The following is a 17506-nucleotide window of genomic DNA, read 5'->3' on the forward strand; positions in this document are numbered from 1 at the left end:
GGCCTTCTTGCCCCAAACATCTAGAGAGACCCTGATCACGGGCGCTCAGCCTTCCTTCCGACTCTGAGCAGCGTGATCACTTTCCGCTTGTCTCCCTGGCTGGTGAGGGCAGCCAGGCAGACAGGGACGGGCCTGCTTGGCTCACAGATAGATCCCAGCCCTTAGAACAGGCCTGGCAGACACACGTACCACACAGCAGTGAGAGGGTGAAGAACCCAGTCCACAGGAGCCCACAGCCTCACAATGGAGCTGCAATCTGGAAAACCCCTCACAGGCAGCCTGGCAGAAATGGGGGAAACCTATGACGAGGAGGGCAGACAGACAGAGGCCCTGCGGGAGCCCAGAGCAGGAGGAGGTGGCCCAAGTGGATGACGACCGGGACTTACTCCCTTCACCTCAGAGCTGGCAGCAAAATCACGGCCTACAGGTGTGCAGGGAGCTGCCCAGCTCTCCACGGGTGCCCCAACCACTCTGTGCTGCGTGTAAAAAGCAATCCTGCAACTCACCCTGAAGGAGGGGAGGGAAACAGTCTGAAAGTCACAAAAATATATTAAAATAGCTGTTTTCTTCTCTCGGTGTTGGCTTCCCACCTCCGTGCCCCTTACCCGCCGCCCGCCACAGACTTTCAGGGAGAAAAGAGGCCCGGGCGGGTGCCCTGGCTACAGCCCGGGGTCTGGGGAGGTCCCTCCAGCCTGGGAGTGAGGGCGGCTAACAGTCTCTACTGGCTCGACGCCACCGCCGACGAGGGCGCCGCTGGGAGGCCGGAGGTGCAGGAGGGTCAGGCAGGACGCAGCGGACAGTCGGGCCTTGCCACGGGGACAGAAAACAGAAAAGAAATGAACAGAGTGAAGATCGGGAGAGAGTGGGGGAGGGCAAAGCAGTGGCGGGGCGGGGCAGAGGCCGGAGGGCAAGGAAGTCCCGGGGTGGGGGACACAGAAGCCCCTCCGGGTGCACCCTCTCTGGGGGACAGGGAGGCCCCAGAATGCGGGTTTGAGGCAGCAGATGCTGCTGGGAGAGAGGAAGGGCATGGAGGGGAGGAGAAGGGTCCTTGGCATCGGGAGAGGTAAAGGTGGGGTCCTGCCAAGACCACAGTCAAGAGGCAAGAGCAGAGGACGGGAAGGAAGGGAAGCCCCAGAGCGGCAAGGCCGGGCCACGGCGACCCTCTCGGATTCAGAACACCCAGGTGGCTCCCCGGAAAGCTCAGGCCAGCAGAACACCTGAGGGGGCAACAAGTCGTCCGGAAGCCGGCAGGGAGGGGTGACGTGCCCTCGCTGAAGACTGATGGAGCCAGGAGTCAGGAGAGGGGCCTGCACCCCGCCCGTGGGCTAGAAGGTCCTCCGGCCCAGTCTTTTGAATACGCTCACGGTGCCTGCGTGGTCCATCTGGGCACCCAGGCCCTCGCTGGAGCTGCTCCCCCGGGGCCCCACCAGAGTCCTCTTAATGGTGACCTTGACCTCAGCTGAGGACTTACTCTTGGTGCTGGTGACCTGGCTGTCCTGGGCCTCAGGCACGAGGGCGGGCTTGCCCAGTCTCTGGATGATGCTGACTTTGGACAGGGCCTCCGGCTTCCTCTCGGGCGCCGGGCGCGAGGAGAGGGCCAGGCGCCGCAGCGTGGGGGCGGCAGCGGTCGGCGCCGAGCTCGTCGCCTTGGCTTTGACAGTCAGCGCAGGCTGCGGGCTGGCCTTGGCGGGGGCACGGCCCAGCCTCTTCAGGACCCCGGCGTACTGCAGGACGGAGCTGCTGCTGCTGTCGTTGTCACTGTCCCAAGCCAGATCCTCGTCTGTCTCGGGCGTGGCCCCCAGACGGCTGAAGACTCCGGTGGGCTGTGGGGGTCACAGACAGGACAGGTGAGCCACCGAGCCACTCACCCTGTAATCACAGAGTTGCCTCATCCGTGCCTGGCCTCGTGGGGCTCGCACTTGGGAAGCGCACCCCTCACTGACACGCTCGATAGTCGTGAGAGCCAGGAGAGGGCAAGTCCAGGGAACTGGGGGAGCCCAGAGGAGACCACTCCCCGCCGAAGTTAGGGGAAGGCACCCTGGAGAAGGGACCTCCAGGATGAGACCTGAGAGCTGAGTGGACGTGAGTCAAATAAAGAGCAGGAGGGAGAGGGAAGGTGAAAGGAAAAACTGTCTGCAAAGGTCTACAGAGGACCCACAGAGAAGAGGCGAATTTGGTCAATCACTCCACAAATAATCTGAGTCCCAGCTCAGTATCTGGCCTGTATTGGGCAGTGCTGGGGACTCAGTGCTGACCAAGACTGGCCCTGCCCCACTCACAGGGGGCTTACGGTCCAGCAGGGAAGACTGAGCCGGCATTGGACCTCACACAAGTGATTCTCCAGTAATGACAGGACTGCGTGCTTGGGAGGGCGGGCGTGGGGCGGGGGCAGTGGAGAGCTGTGGACAGCGAAGCCTCGTCTCCTCGCTGAGTTCAGGGACACTTTCTCTGAGGCTTCGCTGTTTAAACAGAGTAAAGTGCACCCTCAAAGTCCCCCAGGCATGAGTAAGAGTCATATTTATGGGGTACTTGCCCAGCTCTTCCCACGGCGGCATCTTTAAGCCAGGTTATCCTGAGCATTACAATCACGTTCATGATAAGATTTAGGAAATGAGAAAAAAGCCAGAGTGAGTGAGCCCTGGTGAGCAAGCAAGGAAAGGCAGCTGGCAAACTTGACCAGCGTGAATCTGAGGCGCCATTTCAAGACGCTCACCAGGTACTTCCCTGGCGGTCCAGCAGTTAAGACTGTGCTTCCACTGCTGAGGGCGTTGGTTCAAGCCCTGGTAGGGAAAGTTCCGTGTGCTACTCAGTGTGGCCAAAAAAAAAAGATGCCGACCAGGCACCAGACAGACCCCACCACACAGGTATGCCTCATGAGTCCTCACGACTACGCTGTGAGGCAGGGACTACACAGAGGAGGAAACTGAGGTGAAATGGTCAAGGCCATGAAGCCAGGCAATGGCAGAGCAGGATTCATGCCAGGCAACAGGCTCAGGCTGCGTCTCCTAACCACATGCCACACCTGGAGCCTGCGGGACCGCAAGTGGAGGCAAGAAGATCGGGCTGCCTCCTGGGCTGTGAAAAGCCTCTGAAGGGCTTACAGTGGGCGAGGAGGGCAGAAGGGGCCTGTCCTGTGGGTCGTAGGCGCTGCTGCTGTGAGGGAGGGGCTGGAGGGCTTTCCCTGGAGCTGCACAGACACCAGCTAGGAGGCCACTGCCCATCCCAACGGGACGAGGCTGCCGACAGGAGACAGATGGAGCCCCCAAGAGAGGAGGAGGACGTGCTTTGGAGGAAGATTCAAGGCCAGTTAGGGGACATGCTGGTGGGCGGGGTCCCAGGACAATGTCCAGGGGTCCGCTAGAGCCCTGGGGCTAGAAATCGGGAGAGAGATCGGGGTAGCAGACAGACAGGGAGCCGGACTGGAAAGGTACGTGAGACAGGGTGAGGGGTATGCAGGAATCGCCAGGAATGACACTCAGGGAAGACCAAGCTTTGAGAGTCCCCAGGGGCTCCCCCACTTCCCACTCACTTTATTTCCCGTTGTGGTATCTGCCTTGGTCTCAGCGCCGAGGCGGTCAAACACAGATGTCCTATGGAGACCTGGGAGGGAAGTGAGGTTGTTAGCCTATGCCTGGGGGGTGGCCCCTGCAGGCCTAAGCCGGGCTGAGCACTGAACAGACAGGGAGGGGTCATCACGGCCTGCCCAGACCCCAGGAAGCTCTGGTCCAAGCAGGCGCACACTGGACGGAGTCAGGTTTTATGTCTGTGTTGTCCGCTAACACTGACCTTAACCCCCACACTTCTGGTCAATGTCAAATGTGAGAAGGATCAATTAAAATGGACACTTCTCCTCACTTCTTGGTACCAATTCAAGAAGTGTATGTGCAGGAAGAGTTCTCAATCCCTACTGCTTCCGTTCCCTCTTTTGGGGGCCTTGGGCCTCTAAGAGAATCGGATAAATGGTAATACCCTCCCTAAATAACAGTTTGAAGAGCCATCAACAGAAGAACGTTTACTAGATTACGATACAGAAGTATTATGGAAACACTGAACAGCCATCAAGAAGAATGAAGCAGATCCATGTGCACTAACGTGAAAAGAGCTCAATAAAACCTTATACAACAATACAGGCAGGATGAGACTATTTGTGCTTAAAAAGAAAAAAAAAGCCGAGATGCATGTAAACACACAGACAGATGTCTGGAAAGGTTCGCAATACACGTGGGATACAAGTTTGTTTTCACTGCCTCTGCATCCACTGAATAGTTTTCCATGAGAATATACACAATGTTCTGACAGAATGCAGGGCTTCAGCAGAGTGAAAAATCCACCTGCCAATGCAGGAGACAGAAGACACGAGGGTTCGATTCCTGGGTCAGGAAGATCCCCTGGAGAAGGAAATGGCAATCAGCTCCCGTATCCTGCCTGGAAAATTTCAGGGACAGAGGAGCCTGGTGGGCCACAGTCCATGGGGTCGCAAGGAGTCAGACACAACTGAGCACAAAAGGAACGCTTAAAGAAGAGCATCTTCATACCACCAGATAAACTCCAGCTCTGGACTGAATCTCAACCTGACCCCTCTGGCTCACCACGATGGTTCCTACTGTTTGGGGCACTGTCCTCAGCCAGGCACGGTCACTGACTTAGCAGGCAGACCAGCACTGGATCCGTGCCACCGTCCGCCGGGGGAGAGACGCCCACTGAGGCACCGAGGATCCCTGCTATGCTAACTGCAGGACAAGAAGGCAGAGGTGGTGATGCGCCCCTCTACTATGGCCACCATTGCTGTCCCTGGGTCCAAAGCCCCCTGGATCCCCATCAGAGCCTGCTTCTGGGCCAACACCTGTAGAATGTGACCAACCCTGCAAGACGCAGCAAAAGGGAAACACAGTCTCTGCCCCTTCCCAGGCCAGTACCTTTGGCTGCCTGTTGCTGCTCCAGGATCTTCCGGGTCCGCGGGGTAGTGCCTTTGGGCATGTTGATAATGTACTTCCCCTCCATCTCGGCGGTGACCCGGCGCCGCTTGGTGGGAACACTCAGGCTCTCCTCCTCTCGGCGGGCCAGGGCTGCTGGGGGAGGGGGTGGTGGTGAGCATCTTCTGAAAGGGAATGTCCACTCAGGGTGGGGTCTGGACACCCTGCAAAGGGCACACACGTGCCCTTGATTTCCATGCGTTCCCATGACCAGAATCCCTTCTCTTCCCAACCTCCCCTATGGGCATTGACTGATCCACCAAGAAAGTCAGGGGCCTGGGCCCAGTGGGGTTGCAGAAGGCTATGGCTGGCCTCCTGGGCTCTCTGTGGCTCTGACCCACCCCCCAGTAGGCTCGCCTCCCAGGCCACCCAGAATACTCTCAGATGGGAAACTGCTGGGTGGTGGACAGGCCATCAAGGTAATGGCTTCACAGGTATGATCATTTGTTAAAAATCATTCAAGCTATGTACTTACAATGTGTGCCTTGTGCAAAAGTAAATTACACCTCAACTTACAAAAATAAACAGAATCTCCTCTACTGTGCTGAAGGGAAAGGAACCATCCATCCCAGGCCCCGCATCTTTTCACTACTTTAGAAATGAATCTTAACTTTCTCGCTCGTGGCCCACAAACTGAACAATCAGGAGGAGGAGGAGGCGCTTCCAGACACATGTGGCCCAAAGGGAGCACCTGTGATGGAGGTGGACGGGGTGTGACAGGGCTGGGCGCCATCCTGGGCCTTGCTTTCCACGTGGGCCAAGACCACTGGGCTATGGGGGTGGACTCAACAAAGGCAGAAGCGTGTGACGGACAGAAGGCGGGCTTGGAAGCCCAAAGGCCGTGCCCCACTCCCAGCTCACAAGCTGAGACCAGGAAGAGCAGCGGCCAAGCATAGAAGAGTCTACGCAGGAAGAGGGCCCTGGGAGAAGGGAATATTGGGGCAAAGGCCCCATGATGGGAAGGACCCTGGAGGGGAATGGAGGCAGCAGGCAAGACATGAATCCACAGGGCCCAGCAAGGCCATGTGGGAAGATGACTTTACTAATGGAACAATAGGAAGCCCTGGAGAGTTCCAGACAAGGGTGGAAAAGGATCAGATGGAAAGTTTTAAAGGATCCCTCTGGTGGCTAAGAGGAAAGGTAGCTTCTTTACCTTTGACCCCAGGCATCAAGCACAGGGCCGGGCACCAGTGCGGGGCTCAGTGACCATCTGTTAAAAAAGACTGAACCACCCACAGTCAACAACACTGTTCTGCACACATAAAGTTTCATGAAGTTTCATGAAGTAGGCAGATCTCACGTTGTGTTCTCACCACAATAAAATAAAAATTACACAGACTGAACTGGCCCCTGCGTGAGAACTGCAATGGGCCCACGATGCTCATAGACACCATCTCAAGGGCTTCCAACCGTCCGCGGAGGAGGGTAGCGCCAGCCCTCTTCGACAGACGTGGAAGGCGAGGCCCCCAGAGAGGCTGTGGCTTGACCGAGTCTGAACACTGTGCACACCCCATGGCCTGCACAGCAGCATCAAGAACACGTCCCCCAGATGCCGTCTGCCAACCCGCAGCGGCCTCCAGCTCCTCCCACCCCCTGCCCACGTCTCCTCACCGGCAGCCTTGGCACTCTTTGCTGCCATCTTGTTGGACACGGTGACAGAGATCTTGGAGGTGCTGGTGTCCGGCCGCCTGGGGGGAGTGCCAGGTGGGGAGTCTCGGTTCAGGCTGTTGGTGATCATTCTGGAGGCGGCTGGCAGGAAGAGGAAAGAGGAGGGTCCAGTGAGACAGGGCCCCGGGAAGGGGGCAGGATGGGGAAGGCCACCTTGGGACTGAATGGGCTGTACTGTCAAGACAGGGAGGCCTGGGGAGGGCCTGTCTTCCAGGGACTAGTCCAGCCCTCCTGGCCCAGGGGGCCCTTTCCTGACGCCCAGACCAGATGGTTCCAAGCACCCTTCATCCACCGGTCACCCAGCCCTGTGCTGAGTCCTTCCCTCTCCCTCCCCCACAGCCTTGCTTTCCTCCAGGACCTTCCTCCTCCAGAAAGCACACACCTTCTCAGGGTGCCTGCTATCTGTCTATCTGCTGTCTGGCTGGCTCACGACTCCCCCAGTACCAATGGGCCTGCTCTCTCTCTTCATTCAGGTCTCCTCTCAGACTCAGCCTCCTCAGAGAAAACTCCCGACTGCCCCCTCAACCGCTCCCATCTCTACCATACACTATTCTTTTTCTTCATAGTCCGTATTACTGCTGGATACGCGTGCATGCTCAGTCACTTCAGTCGTGTCCGACTCTATGCGATGCTACGGACTGTAGCCCGCCAGGCTCCTCAGTCCATGGGATTCTCCAGGCAAAAATACTGGAGCGGGAAGCCATTTCCTCCTCCAGGGGATCTTCTTGCCCTTCTTCCAGGGCTTCCCAGGGATTGAACCCACGTCTCCTGTGACTCCTGCATTGCACGCGGGTTCTTTACCCGCTGAGCCCCTAGGGAAGCCCACTACTGCTGGACATTCAAGTACATTTATCTGTCTACTGGCAGACTCGCCCAAGAGACTGCAAGCCTCAAGAGGAGATACTGTTTGTTGCTGTGTCCTAGCACTTCACAGGTCTTCAGTAATAAACATCTACTGAAAAGATGAACAGGGTCACCGAACCTCCCAACACCCCTAGCAGACAGGCTCTGCTGCAAACGAACTTTAAAGATGAGGAAATTGGGGGCACTCAGGGAGGAGGGTCACCCAGCAGGAGCCCTGGGCACTGTAGGTGTGCCTTCAGCTGGGCTGGGACAAGAAAAGAGGTGACCTCCCTTGGAGGTGGGGAGCAGTCTCAGGCACCCCGTCTCCTGTGGAGAAGGAGAAGGGGTGTCCCAGGTTGCAAGATGGGCTACAGAGAGCAGACGGGAGGGCCAGGAGCAGCTGCTGCTAGCTTCGGGGGTGGGTTTCCTGAACTCCTGGGGGAGCCCTGCAGGGGACGGGGCAGGGAGGTCTTCATGCTACCACTCCTTGCTCAGTAGGCCTAGGAACACCCCCCATAGTGGCTTTCAGACTTTGCTACTTTGTCCTACCCCCTCCCCCCCCGCAAAAGCTCTCTCTTCCTGCAGTGTGCTACCTCTCAAAGCCTCCTGAAATCCTTCATGATGACCCTCAACACAAGATTATAATTTCCTATTGCTTGGTTGTTTTTAACTATAACTACAGTATACAGAAAAATACATCAAAGCTACACAGTCCATTTAACATCAATTCCCGTAAACCAGGACTTTCCCGGCAGTCCAGTGGTTAAGAGTGGCTTCCACTGTAGGGGTCATGGGTTTGATCCCTTGTCAGGGAACTAAGGGTGGGTGGGTGGGTGTGTGTGTGCTTGTGTGTGTTACTTAAATGAATTACTTTGCTGCACAACTGAAACTAACACAACACTGTAAATCAAGTATATTTCAACAAAAATTTTTTAAAAACCTTGGGTTTTATCAGTAAGTGCACAAGTATGATTTGAAGTACTAAAATGCGCAAGTGTTAAAAATAAAATAAATTTTGCAAAAGGTGACCTCTTACTCTGAAAAGAAATCAACTACTTTGAAATCAAAATTTTTTTTTAATGTGTGTTTATATCTGTTTGGGGGAAGCCTGTTAAGCAGCAAAGGCTAATCAATATGTACGTATGCATGTATGTCAAATTTTTCAAGTGTCACACTGCTAAAAAATCAGAAGTATAAATATAGTTGATTCTTATCATTCAGATTCTGTATTTATAAACTGGCATATTTACAAATTTATTCATAACCTCAAAACCAATACTTGTGGGGTTCTGTGGTCATTTATAGACAGGCACAGAGAGGCAAAACTCCTGAGTTGCCTAATGCATGTTCCCAACTGAGGTCAAACAAGGCGACTCTCTGCTATCCTGCCACAGCTCACATAGTAAACAAGTCTATATAGTGCTGCTGCTGCTGCTGCTAAGTCACTTTAGTCATGTCCGACTCTGTGCGACCCCATAGACGGCAGCCCACCAGGCTCTCCCGTCCCTGGGATTCTCCAGGCAAGAACACTGGAGTGGGCTGCCATTGCCTTCTCTAGTGCATGAAAGTGAAAAGTGAAAGTGAAGTCACTCAGTCGTGTCCAACTCTTCTCGACCCCGTGGACTGCAGCCCACCAGGCTCCTCCGCCCACGGGATTTTCCAGGCAAGAGTACTGGAGTGGGGTGCCATCACCTTCTCCGCACCATCTATTTACGGTTTCCTCAGCGTTATTTTCACAACTTTGTGTTTCTGTTAGTGATTCTCCTGTTTAAAATGATCCCCAAGCTTGGTGATAAGATGCTGGGTAGTGTCCTAAGTTCAAGAAGGCGGGGATGTGCTTTATGGAAAACATATGTGCATTGGATAAGCTTCATTCAGGCATGAGTTTTAGTGCTGTGGGCTGCGAGTTCACTGTCAATGAATCAACAATATATATTAAATAAGGTCTTTTAAAACAGAAACACACATAAAATAAGGTTGTACACTGGTCAGATGATGAAGATGTTGTGACCAGAAGCTTGCAGGAACCTGACCCCACATTTCCCTGGGAGCAGTGACTCAGAGTCACTGACTCAATGCTCCCAGTGGCTTTGCAGAATGGAACGACCACGAACGAAAATCGATCGTATGCACAGTCACTCTCTGCCCCATTTATCCCTGAGACAAGAGAGCCCCAGATGGCTGTGCTTCCACCTCTGCAGAGTCCAGGCGTGTCCCCTTCACTACAGAATGTCGGAATGGAGGAAAGAGGCCTGGACAGACAGCACTCACCGCTAGAAGCACCCCGGCGAATCTCGCCTGGGAGGGGGCTGGGGCTGCAGGGCACCGCCTCAGTGGCAGCTTTGCACATATCCTGTAAAGAAAACAGGTGCCTGGGGTTACCATGGGGACGGGATGTGAGGTGGAGGAAAAGGGGATCCAGATATCTGAGCAAAACTGGGGGAGATCAGAGCCTGGGCTGTTAGAGAAGAGATTTCAAGACATTTCACTCCTACTTGCAAGTTTTAAGTCGCTTCAGTCATGTCCGACTCTGTGTGACCCTATGGACTGTACCCCACAGGCTCCTCATTTCATTGGAATTCTCCAGGCAAGAATACTGGAGTGAGTTGCCACGCCCTTCTCCAGGGGATCCTCCTGACCCAGGGACTGAATCCATGTCTCTTTCGTCTCCTGCATTGGCAGACAGGTTCTCTACCACCATCGCCACCTGGGAAGCCCAGCTTATAACAAAGCACCAGACAAACCCAAACAGGGACACGCTACAGAACAGCTGAGCAGTACTCTCCAAAACTGTCAAGGTCATCTAAAACTCGGGAAGAGCAGGACTCTGGCCCAAATCGAAAGAGACTAAGGAGACACATGGAGAAAATGCCATGTGGTATCCCAGAGGAGAAAAAGGACATTAGTGGAAACCGGAAGAAACCCAGAGTCCGTAGCTTAGTGACTAACAGCATGTGCATAAGCTGGTGCTCAGTCGCGTCTGCCTCTGCGACCCCATGGACTGTAGCCTGCCAGGCTCCTCTGTCCTTGGGATTCTCCAGGCAAGAATACTGGAGTGGGTTGCCATTCCCTTCTCCAGGGGATCTTCCTGACCCAGGGATCGAACTCACGTCTCCTGCACTGGCAGGGGGGATTCTTTACCAACTGTGCCATCTGGGAAGCCCAATAACAGCATAGCAATGTTTCTTTCTTAGTTTTGACAGATGCGTCATGGCTAGGTAGCATGTCAACATTAGGGGAAGCTGGGTGAAGGAAATACAGAAACTTTGTGTCCTACTGTTGCAACTTTTCTACAAATCCAAAATCAGTCTCAAATTTAAAAGTTTAAAGAAAAGAACACATTTTGCTCTGTGACCTCTGGGATAACTCAGACAGCATCCCTGGCTTGAGAAAGCCCTTGCTGCAGGGTCCTGTCCAGGATGATGGGCAGATGAAAGCCTGGCCCTGGAATGCAGAAAGCCTCTAAAATTCATGAGAAAAATCCCAGTGACCACCACGTGGTATGTGGACTGCTTGAGAGTGCAGCCTCTGCAACAAGCCTCCCTTACGGGAGGAAGGAGTCAATAAGCTGGTAACGTGTATAAAGGATGAAGACAGGGACTGGCAGGCCACGGCAAGAGCCTGTAAGTGCTAATGATCACAGCTAAAGCACCTCGTCACTCCAGGCCCGGCACTTGGCGCCATATACACTCTCTGGTGGACAGCCACAGAGGCCCTATTCAGAAAGGGTGGAGTGCAAGGCCTGTTTCAGTGACTGGGGAAGGTGAACCACTAATCCAAGGTCACTGTCAACAGAAAGCCCAAGAATGGAACCACCATGCCGTTGGCCGAGTCACCAACTGTGTCCCACCTCGGAAGCTCCTATTTTGGGGACAGAAGAGTCACAGTAAGAATAACTATGATGAGGGAAGGAAAAACTAACAGTAATAATAATAATAATACTTACAGAGAGCCCGTAATGAGGCCCTGCTGTGTACACTGTGCTAGGGCTTTATGTAGCTTAATACTTACAATCCCCCTATGAAACAGGTTTGCCTATGTATATTCTACAAGCGGAGAAAGTAAGGTTCAGAGAAGTTAGGCAACGTGCCCCATGTCACACAGCAAGCAGTGGAACCAACCTTGGAATCCAGGTATGCCTACCTTTGCTTCCAAGCCTCCGATTGGTTCTACCACCAGCCCTCCATCCCACCCTAAACCCAGAAACAGAGGCATCGAGCAGAGAGCCCACCTGGCGGTGCACCACCTTGGCATGCTTGAGGATGGCAATGATGTCACCCACCACGGTCACGCCCAGCTCGTTCATGATCTCCTTGTTGAGGTCCAGCAGCATGCTCTTCTGGATTCTGCAGGGAAGGGTGACAAGTGAGTTGGGGTGGGTGGGCCGGCCTGTTCCCTAACTCCCCTTCTTTCCCCAGGGTCAGCCCTGTCCCCTCAGCAGCCTTACCTATTATCCACAAACATCACAGCGTAATTGACAGCAGGTCCTGGAGGAATGCCGGCTTCCTTAAAGAACTGGATCCACTCGGAAGTGGCTGGGAGCGTGGAGGTGTAAACAGGGCTTATTATTCACATGATTCTCCTTAGAGCAGCAGCAGCAAAACCACAACAGCAGCAGCTCCCACAAATTAAATGCTTATCAAATGCCAGGCCCTGAGCACTCCACGGAGATGACGGAACTAAGCCAGCCTGCCAGCTCTGTGAATTCAGCAGCACTGAAACCTCTACTTGGCCAACGAGGAAACTGAGGCAGGGAGAGGCTGGAGGCCTGGCCCCAGGCCACACTGCTAACAAGAAGCAGACTCCCCAAGCCCCTGTGCTCCTGGACTGCCCTTCTCCTCACAATTTTGCCCTGCCTGGAGCATGATGACCCCCAGCAACCACTGTCCCCCAGGCTTGGCCAATGACTGGGGGCGGCGGGGAGTCAGGACTCTGGGTTCTCCACCCAGGTCTCCATCACAGGTGCAGGCCGAGGGTGACAGGATCCACAGGTGGGTGGAAAGAAGGTTTGCACAGCTGGCCTCTGGGTGTCAGCAAGCATCTCCACTACAACACACACAGGAGCAGCCCAGCCTCAGAAAGGAGGTCATGAGCACAGGCTTTGGAGTGTGGGTTGGAATCCTGGCTTTGCCATCTCCCAGAAAAAGGACTCTGGGGAAGGTAGCACTTGCTGCTCGGTCTCCTCTGGGGTCACACATTCCACAAGCGTGTACTGAGCAGTTGGCATACACCGAGTCCCACTCTAGGCACTGGGGATACTGCAGGGCCCAGAGTCCCTTCCCTCAGGGAGCAGACATCTAGTAGTAAGAGCGCTGACGTCCTGGGTCATCGTGCAAACTAAAGAGAAAGGATGCAGAAAGGGCTCGAAATGGCACAAGGCCCGGAGGATGTCCTCCCCCACGGCAGCCGTGATGGTGACGGTGACGGTGACGGTGATGACGTCCCCACTACGCGTGGAGCCTAGACCAGGCAGACCCCATCCACCCAACTTCACTGTTTCCAAAGTTCTTTCTTGGCCTCTTGGGTGTGACCTTCAAAATGACCCTGACCACTCAGGCCAGGTATCAGAGAAGATCACTGATTCTGAGTAGAATTTTTTTTTCACATTTTAGTATCTCAGAAACTAGGATTTACCTCACAGTTGATGGTGTGCCACAATTTAATTAGCAACATTTTCTTTTAAAGTCTTTCTCATGGTATATAATGGTACATCCCAAACTCCACGCTATTTTTTTAAAAAGGAGAAATTTGGTGTTGCTATGCCCATTTTGCTGATATGACAACTGAGGCTCAGAGCAGGGTGAGGGACACAGTCTGGATGAGACGCTGCGTGGAGGGCGGCAGAGGTCTCAGGTGCCCACCCAGCACGGGCCAGTCTCCCCAGGCCTGCAGCAAGTGAAGTGCTCACAGCCTCAGGACTTCTACCAGCCCCGAGGAAAGGATGGACTTTTTTCTTCTTTGCACAAGCACTTTCCATCTGTCAAGACATGGGCGGGGGAGGGGGGGGCCTGGGTTCCTTTAGCCAAAAGCAGGCAGCTTTGTCTAAATATCAAAAACTACCACGTAATAGTTCCATTTATGTGAAATGCCCAGAAGTGGTAAATCTATGGTGATCTATAGGGACAGAAAACAGAATAGCAGCTGCCAGGGACCGGGCTGGGAAAGCAGGGGGGAGAGGGGAGTGACTGCTAATGGGTATTTGGGAACTGGGGGAAGTGAGGAAAGTATTTTGAAATTGATTGTGGCGATGGACGCACAAGTCTACAAACACAGATTTTAAAAACCACTGGACTTCCCTGGTGGTCCAGTGGTTAAGACTCTGCCTGTCAATGCAGGGTACACCTATTCGATCCCTGGGCTGGGAAGATTCCACATGCTATGGAGCACCTAAGCCCGTGGGCCACAACTACTGAGCCTGAGCTCCAGAGCCTGCGAACCGCAGCTACTGAAAGCACGTGCCCTGGAGCCTGTTCTCCGCAACAAGAGAGTAGCCCCCACTCGCAGCAACGGGAGAAAACCCACAAGACCCAGCGCAGGCAAAAAGAAAAAAAAAACAAACCCAATGAGTTGTATGAAATGTGAACTGTATCGCAACTAAGCTGTTATTAGGGGAAAAGGAAACACCACACGGTTGGAGGCAGTCAGTTGCCTGAAGCAAAGTCCAGGAGCTGTAAGAGAGCCCGTGTCCGGCGTCATCATCATTTTGTGTTCTATGAAGGAGGAAAACCTGCTGCCAGTTAAATGGTCCTAAGCACCAGCTGTAAGATGCACCCCCGTCTCAGAAATAATAATACAGGCCACAATGCGTGTCTGGGACTCAAACGGGTGGCTTGCTGTTCACGCCAGAAGACAGGCACTAGAATATTCCTAGCAGCTAGTCTCACAATCCAGAAACAGTATCCACTGACAATAGCACTGGCAAAAAAAACGACGATCGGTGGCTCACCCGGTCCACACGATGCAGCAGGGTAAAGCAAGAACGACGGGGAATTCCCTGGCAGGCCAGGGGTTAAGACGTTCACCAGGGGATGCAAGACAGACCCCTGGTCAGGGAGCTAGGTTCCCACATGCCTCCCGGCCAAAAAAAGAAAACATTAAAACAAGCAATATTGTAACAGATTTTTTTTAAAAAAAGGAAAGAACTACAGCTACACACAGCACCAGAGATGACTCTCCGGCATTGTGCTGAGCAACAGTAGCCAGATACAAAAGAACACAGGGCATGGCGGGATTTCCTCCACGTAAATTCAAAAGCAAGTCTGTAGGAACGTTTTCATTAGTGGTACAACGATTAAGTAAGGTAAGGAGAGAAGATCACATAGAGAAGATAGCGGTGGCTTCCATCTGAAGGAGGGAGGTGGTGTGACGGGTGGAGCCTCGAGGTGGGTAGGCAATATTCTAGTTCTCCACCTGGATGGTCAGATGGGTGGAGGTTTTTTTAAAACCTTTCTTACTGAACTATAAGGTACACTCACAAAAGTGCACACAAGTCGATAGGTTTTCATAAACCAACACACCCATGTAACCAGCACCCAGATCAAGAAGTAAAACATTTCCAACATTCTAGAAGCATTCCCCCGGCCTCCCATTCCCTAGGGAGCCACTTCTCCCTGCCTCCCAAGGGCCATAAACACCTTCTAGCAGCACAGAGTGATTGTGCCTGCTTCTGCGTTTTATTATTTCGACCATGTTGTGCAGCATGTGGGAATCTTAGTTCCCTGACCAGGGATCAAACCCATGTTCTATTGAAAGCGCAGTCTTACCCACTGGACCACCAGGGAAGCCACTCCTGTGCTTTTTGTCAATGGAATCAAAAAGGATGTACTCAGATGTTTGCTTTCTAATGGCTCTCATGATCACACAAATCTGTTTTACATACTTCTCTGTATATTCAAATGTCCAAAAATTTAAAAGTGACTAGCTAATAATCTCTGTGTTTTGGCAATCCCCAAGTACAAAGTTTAAAGAGAATGTTGATAAAGCTCATGAGAATAGTAACAGCTAACATTTGCTGAGAACTAGGCTCAAGGCTTTACATGCAATCACCTCCTTAATACTTAAACAACGTCCCAGGATGTTACGATCTCCATTTTACAGATGAGAAAATCAAGGCTCTAAGAGGTCACGTGGGTGACCTGCTGGACTCCAGAACCCGAGTTCTTTATGGCCATAGTACGTTGTCAGGAGGCCAGGATAGCAGAAAGCAGGCGGTCGGCCCTGAGCAGGCCTGGCCCTGCCTCCAGGTTCCTCAGAGCACAGCTGTTCCTGCCAGTGACTGGCCCTCCCTCCCCCACCCGGCCCCCCCTATTAAGGTCACACGTCAAAAAGGGGGAGAGGGGAGAGAGGGCCCTTGAGAGAAGACTCACCCATAGTCACTGAGACCATTGTCTCCTGGGCCTTCAGGCCGCTCCCTGGAGCCTGAAAGAGAGGACGAAGGGAGAGTGCTCATGAGCCACCGCCGGCTAAGTGTCTTGTCCGTCTCTTGCTGCCTGTCTGTCTGCCTGCCAGAAGAGAGTTCCTGGGCTGGGGGCTCACAGCCCAGGAATAGCCTGGACAGCTGGCAGGAAGTCAGCCTGGGGAAGAGCTGTCACTGCAGAGATCACTCCTGCCTGGGACAAGGCCCAGGGACAGCAAATGTCCACAGCTCCGTCCCCACACACCTCCCAAGTTTCTGGCTGGAAAAGAGAGAGACAGATAAAAGACCCTCCCTGGCCGAAGACCTTAACCATAAATACCCATTCATTCTTTCAAAAACTTTCTCTTGAAAACCTACTGGGTGTGAAGTACTGATCTAGGGGTCGGGAATACAGAAGTAAACAAAAACCCGGAGCCTGGCCTCTATGTGGTGACACAGTTAAGGACAGAAAACAATTAGCAAACCAGCTGACAGTGTCGTGTGTCAGAAAGCCTTCAGTGTCATGGAGAAAACACGAAGGGCCCAGGAAGGGAGGGCTTACAATTCTAAACAGGTGCTTGGGGAAGGGCTCTCTCTTTTTGTTGCTGTTGTTTCTTAAAAAAAACTTTCTGGCCCCACCATGCAGCACGCAAGATCTTAGTTTCCAGAGCAGGGATCGAACCCATGCCCCCAGCAGTGGAAGTACAGTCTTATCCACTGGACCGCCAGGGAAGTCCCCAGTAGGAGCTCTCCAAAGTGACATTTAAGAGACCGAAGGAGGTGGAGGAGTGAGCCATGCAGTTTTAGAGAGGAAGAGTGTTCCAGGAGAAGGTACAGCAAGGGCAGGGCCCTGAGCCAGAAGCCCATCTGGCATGTCCGCGGGGCAGCCAGGAGCCCGCAGGGACCATACCATAGAGGGAGCGAGGAGGTGAGTGAGACAGCCAGGGACAAAGAGGCGGGGCTCCACTCAGGATGGGCCCCAGGGCAGAAACACAAAGCCAGTTTTTACTTGGGTAAGATCAGCGGGTGCCAGAAAGACACATGACATACGAGCACCAATGGAGACCTTCTCCTGCACGTGAACAGCAGTGCTGAAACAGAACTAAAAGAAATCATTTCCTCACCTGATCCGCCACTACTGACTCCAGGAACCCCCATGTCCCACACTGCCCCTCCCTGGCCATCCTCTCCCCCTACGCTGCTTCCCCGCACTCATGCCAGCCCCCAGTTCTGACTCATGTCCCCCACCCCTCCATCACCTACAGGGTGCAGAAGGCCCACTGTCCAGCCCCTTTCTGTGGACCATCACCTACCATCTGCCCCTTCCTACCCACTATTTTAATGGTATCGCAGTGATGGTACTCTGGGGGACTTCCCTGGTGATCTAGTGGTTAAGATTCCACCTTCCAAAGCAGGGGATGTGGGCTCGATCCCTGGTCGAGGAACAAAGATCTCACGTGCTGCAGGACAACTAAACCTGACTGCCGGGGCAACTAAGCTGGAATGCCACAACTAGAGAGGCCTGCACTCCATAAGGAAGAGCCCGCGCAGCCAAAAAAAAGTGTGGCGGGGGAGGGGAGAGTGCCTCCCTGGTAGCTCAGTAGTAAAGAATCCACCTGCCAGTGCA

At 53.6% G+C, this 17506-nt stretch overlaps 1 protein-coding gene across 1 annotated transcript; it reads right to left on the reverse strand.

Annotated features, from left to right (window-relative positions):
* Positions 1-871: 871 nt before the first annotated feature.
* C20H19orf47 (chromosome 20 C19orf47 homolog) lies at positions 872-15896 on the reverse strand. Its single transcript, XM_068992929.1, has 8 exons — positions 15851-15896; positions 11932-12019; positions 11716-11830; positions 9759-9837; positions 6585-6722; positions 4917-5069; positions 3530-3600; positions 872-1823 (listed from the first exon to the last, which is right to left on the reverse strand). The coding sequence occupies exons 1-8, from the start codon at positions 15867-15869 to the stop codon at positions 1326-1328; spliced, it is 1161 nt and encodes a 386-aa protein (XP_068849030.1). The 5' UTR covers positions 15870-15896; the 3' UTR covers positions 872-1325.
* Positions 15897-17506: the final 1610 nt, after the last annotated feature.

Source organism: Capricornis sumatraensis, chromosome 20 (genome assembly GCF_032405125.1).
Source record: "Capricornis sumatraensis isolate serow.1 chromosome 20, serow.2, whole genome shotgun sequence".
Taxonomy (NCBI): Eukaryota; Metazoa; Chordata; class Mammalia; order Artiodactyla; family Bovidae; genus Capricornis; species Capricornis sumatraensis.

Coding starts and splice junctions, on each gene's coding strand:
- C20H19orf47 (XM_068992929.1), bottom strand. Junction 11,831..11,931: donor GTGATGTTTGTGGATAATAG/GTAAGGCTGCTG, acceptor CCTTCCCTGCAG/AATCCAGAAGAGCATGCTGC. Junction 6,723..9,758: donor GATTCGCCGGGGTGCTTCTA/GCGGTGAGTGCT, acceptor TCTTCCTGCCAG/CCGCCTCCAGAATGATCACC.